The 5267-nt window shown below is 38.0% G+C and overlaps 1 protein-coding gene across 1 annotated transcript; it reads left to right on the top strand.

Moving 5' to 3' along the window:
* Nucleotides 1-675: 675 nt before the first annotated feature.
* LOC141696010 (uncharacterized) lies at nucleotides 676-2707 on the top strand. Its single transcript, XM_074500207.1, has 2 exons — nucleotides 676-1728; nucleotides 1853-2707. Exons 1-2 carry the CDS (start codon nucleotides 676-678, stop codon nucleotides 2705-2707), a joined length of 1908 nt encoding a protein of 635 aa, XP_074356308.1.
* Nucleotides 2708-5267: the final 2560 nt, after the last annotated feature.

Here is a 5267-nt window from a genome sequence, read left to right as displayed (position 1 = left end):
TGGACAAAAATTCACCCCCAAATCTATTACATAGAAATTCACACCTCTCTCTATCTCACCTCCCTCATATCTCTCTCTTTGACCTCCCTCGAATCTCTCTCTCGCACACCTCTCTCACACCTCTCTCACATCTCTCCTTCACACAACTCTCTCACACCTCTCCCACATCTCTCCGTCGTAACTCGAAGCTCATCTCGATGGCTTTCTCATATCTCGAAGGCTTGAAGCTCATCTATCTCACTTGAAGCTCGATTGAAGCGCGATTAAACTCGATTAAAGCTTGATATAAGGTAAAACTCATCTCTCTCACTCTTTAAACACTCCTCTCTCTGATTATTTGTGAATGCATGTAAAAATTTTGTGTATTTTTTGTGCTTTTTGTGTTCTTTTGTACTTTGTTTTTGTTTTTATGTTTTTGTAAAATTAGTAGGTTCTTGGTCTGACTATTTCTAAGAATTTTATTTTAATTTTTTGATATTTTAAAGTCAAAATACCCTGTTATTTTAAGTCAAAAGTGCCCTGTTCTTGGTCTGTTTTTTTGTGTTCTTGTTATAATTATAAGTCAAACTGCCCTGTTCTTGGTCTGTTTTTGTGTTCTTGGTTCTTGTTGTTGTCTGATTGTGTTGAAAACTTAAGTGAATTTTGTGGTTTTATTTCAAAAAATTTACGTAGAAAATGGATGTTGAAGGAGAGAAATGGGTAACACTTCCCAAGTACAGTGATAAATATAGGAAGGGAGTTGAAGCTTTTGTTAACCAAGCATTTTCCCGATATGCCGTAGGAAACGAGCTTAAGTGCCCTTGTAAGAAATGTGGTAATCGTTTTTGGAGTGGTGCTAAGGCTATACACGAATATCTAGTCTGTAATGGTCCTTGTTCCCATTCCGTTGAATGGATTTACGAGGTCTCAACCCATGAGATAGATAGGGTTGCTGATGAGATGGATATTAATATAGGTGTAGGTCTTGGAGATGAATTTGATGCTATGATACACAATGCATATGGTACTAATGACGTTACTGACCACATTGGTAGAACAGGACTAAACGATGACGCAAGGAAATTTTATCGCCTTGTTAAGGAGGGTGGACAACCGTTATATCCCGAGTGCAAAAAATTTAGTCGATTAAGTTTCTTAGTTAGGCTTTATCAACTAAAGTGCATTCATGGATTTAGCGAATCAGGATTTAGTGACTTACTTGAATTGATAAAGGAGGTTTTCCTTCATGTAAATCTTTCGTCTTCTTTTAGTGCGGCAAAGGGTATGATTAAAGACCTAGGACTTGATTACCAAAAAATACATGCATGTCCAAATGACTGCATGCTCTTTTGGGCAGAAAACGAGAGGCTGGAGAATTGTGCCAAGTGTGGAACATCAAGATGGAGAGTAGTTGAAAAGAAGGCGAAGGCCAGGTCTGATGCAAACATAGAACTAGCATCGAATCCTAAAATCTCGGCTAAAGTGATAAGATACTTCCCTTTAAAGCCAAGGCTGCAGAGAATGTTCTTGAGCTCTGATTTCTCGAGCTCAATGACATGGCATGCTTTATCACGAAAGAAAGATGGACGGTTTAGGCATCTAGCTGATGGAAAGGGTTGGAAGTCGATGGAAAGTAAATATCCTGAATTTGCTGCCGAAATGCGAAATGTACGATTGGGTTTAGCGGCAGACGGTTTCAATCCATATAGATCAATAAACATATCTCATAGCACCTGGCCAGTAGTGCTCGTAAATTACAACCCCCCCCTGGTTAATCATGAAACCCGAAAATCTAATTCTTTCAACCTTAATCCCTGGTCTAATTTATCCCGGTAATGAAATTGACTTGTATATGCAACCGTTAATTGCAAAGTTGAAGGAGTTATGGGCAGTTGGAATAGAAACTTATGATGCCAGGTTAGACAACACGTTTAAGCTACACGCAAGCCTATTATGGACGATAAGTGATTTCCCTGGATATGGGATTTTATCCGGTTGGAGCACGAAAGGAAAGCTGGCTTGTCCTTCATGTCACTATGAGACCTCATCGACATATTTGAAACATAGTAAGAAGGTTGTGTATTTAAACCATCAAAAGTTTCTCCCTCCAGATCACAAGTGGAGGTCCGATAGGCGCAGATTTAACGAAGATGTGGAAATGCTATCATGTCCTGATATATTAAGCGGAGCAGAGGTTGAAGAACTATTGCGTGGTTACAAAAATGATTTTGGGAAGCCGCTGAAAACAAATAGAGGAACATCAAATTGCCCTTGGAAGAAGAAGTCCATTTTTTTCGAGCTACCATATTGGAGCAATAATATGGTTAGGCATAACTTAGATGTTATGCACATTGAGAAGAACATTTGTGACAAGATTTTGCGGACTTTGTTAAATATCGGAGGCAAGACAAAGGACCATCTTCATGCTCGTCAAGATTTGGAAGAAATGGGGATTAGAAAAGACCTTCACCCTGTCAAATGTGATGATAAACATGTTGAAATTAGGGCATCTAGTTTTGATATGACCAAAAAAGAGAAAGAGATCTTCTGTTCAGTTCTAATGAATGCTAAGCTACCATACGGATCTGCATCAAATATCAGCCGGTGCATTCAAATGAAGGAGCGAAAGATATCGGGTTACAAAAGTCATGACGCGCATTTTATTCTGCAATTTCTATTACAATTTGCTATCATAAAAACTCTGAAACCTGAGGTAGCAATTCCATAAATGAGGTTGGGAGCATTCTTTAGAGGCATATGTTGAAAAGTCATTGAATTAGAAGATGTTGAAAAATTGTAGAAGGAAATAATCGAGATACTTTGTGAGCTTGAAATGATTTTTCCACCTGCATTTTTCGATATAATGGTTCACTTACCAATTCATTTGTGCAAGGAAATAGAATTTGGTGGACCGGTGCACTTAAGGTGGATGTTTGGAATTGAACGGTATTTGTGCAAATTGAAGTCATATGTTCAGAATCGGAGTAAACCTGAAGGGTGCGTAGCAGAGGGCTACTTGGTAGAAGAATGCCTTACATTTTGCTCTAGATTTTTTGATGAGCAGTCTAAGAGTGGGACCGATACCAAGGACAGTCATATAGATGGTGGATATCCTATCGGGTCTCGGAGAAGCAGAGAAGGAAAGTCTATACATCTGGAGAACAAGACATGGACAAATGCTCATCGGTATATATTATTCAACTGTGAAAACGTGGAAATCGAAAAGCTAAAAGAGTAAGTTTTAATTAACAACCAAAAATCAAGATTAATTAAAAAAACTTTAAGACATTATAATATTGTGCTAACTTGCTGCTAATCCAATTGTAGTGAACACCATACCCTTGTTCAAAAAGATGACAAATTAAAGAGGTATAAGCGTGAAAGAATGCATACAACTGACTTTCAAAAGTGGTTGAAATATGTGGTTCAAAAAAGAGATGGAATTTCACTGGAATTGTCCTCGTTGGCAAGGGGGCCTCTTCGTTCGGCAAAGAGATTTACAGGTTACAATGTGAATGGATATAGATTTCACAACAAGCTCAGAGATAGTAGGTGTATGACGCAAAACTCTGGTGTGTTCCTCACTGCCTTAACCACCAGTTTTGCGAGTGCAAAAGATAAGAACCCAATAGTTGGGGATGTGGGATACTACGGTGCAATTGAGGAGATTATTGAAGTGGACTACTGGGGTGCGGTGTCAGTAGTACTTTTTAGGTGTTGTTGGTACCAAAAAGCTGGGGATTACTATGGGTTAGCAAGAGTGAACTTTAGTAGGTTATGTCAAAAGGAAGATCCCTTTGTCCTCGCTACATAAGTACAACAGGTCTTCTATATTGAAGATCCCACTGAAAAGAATTTACAATTTGTTCTTCAGAAATATCCAAAGGATCAATACTCTGAAGTAGAAGAAGTGTGTGACATAGGTTATATCCCGCGAGTTGACATACCTGATACATTCACTTGGTCCAGAGATGATGTCCCGAAAAAACAATTTCGTGTTACACCTAATGAAGACCTGGATGATATTGATATATGACATTGCACTGATTTATAATTTGTTTATGTAATTGGTACTTAGAGTTTGCTTTGTAATTTGTTAGTTGAATGAGTTGGTCTGTAATCTATTTTGAACTTGAGTTTAACTTGAGTTGGTTTGTAACTTGAGTAGTAATTTATTTGGAACTTGCGTTGGTTTGTAATGTATTTGTCTATTTTCTACATGAGCCTCAATTAGTTTCTTTTTTTTTAATTTGTAACATCTAGGACTTGTATTTATATCACTGACAATTTGTTTGTACTTTTTAATTTTCAGGATGGCAAGTACAGATTATGTTCTCAGGTTCTTTCACAAGGGAACTTTTACAAAATCCAAATATGTCGGTGGGACCTATAAAGTGATTTTGGAGTATGTTGATGCAGACCGAGTCTCATACACGGTTTTCATGGAGTATGTGCTAGATGTGTTGAAATACAAGGAAATTGGTGGTGTTTATGTGAAGAAGGTTCCTTCAGGTTGGCACTTGATTCAGTCCGATGCTGACTTAACTGCATTCCTAAGCAAAGTTGAAGGTGAAAGGTTGGATTTTTATGTCGATGATGTGGTTGACCAATCTGTAGAGGCTAAGCAACAGGTTCAGCCCCATGTAGTTGTGCGACCAAGAACACAATTTTTTGAAGGTAATAGATTTTCATGTTGATGATGCATTCAATTTGTGCATATTAAAATGTTACATATTGTTAAACTGTTATTGCACCAACAGGTCTACAAGCAAAATGAAATTTTGTGACAGTGGATGCCTTGCAGAAACAGAGGACAAGTCGCTGATTGGCTCTTGAAAATTTGCAGGTAATTTTTCTTTATGTTTTCATGTAATTACTCTTATCAGTTATGCCTTGGATCTAATTATTATTTGATCCCTTTTTTTCAGGTAACAGATTATGAGAGGAAAAGAATGTTGCAGATTGAAGAAAATAAAAAGAAGTTGAAGGAGTTGGGAATAAATACGGAGAAAGATAAGAAAGGCACAAAAATCACTCCACCTGATGATGATGAGGAAGTTGATAGGGAGTGCATTCCCGAACATGAGAGCTTGTCCGATGCAGAAGAAGAAGATGTGCGAGTTGTTACAAAGAAAGCTGAGCAAGTTGGTAACAAGAAAGCAAAAAATAAAAAGGTGACCATTCCGGTGAAAAGACAGAACACACGTTCAAGGGCCACAACTCCTACTGAACCCACTAAAAAATCACCCCAACAACCAACTCGAGAATTAACCCCTCCACTGCCACCT

This window comes from Apium graveolens, chromosome 11 (assembly GCF_009905375.1).
Source record: "Apium graveolens cultivar Ventura chromosome 11, ASM990537v1, whole genome shotgun sequence".
NCBI lineage: Eukaryota > Viridiplantae > Streptophyta > Magnoliopsida > Apiales > Apiaceae > Apium > Apium graveolens.
Note: the sequence above shows the minus strand (reverse complement) of the source record. Positions and strands in the feature narration are given on the sequence as shown.

Coding starts and splice junctions, on each gene's coding strand:
- LOC141696010 (XM_074500207.1), top strand. CDS start 676: ATGGATGTTGAAGGAGAGAAATGGGTAACACTTCCCAAGTACAGTGAT. Junction 1,729..1,852: donor GCACCTGGCCAGTAGTGCTC/GTAAATTACAAC, acceptor TTAATTGCAAAG/TTGAAGGAGTTATGGGCAGT.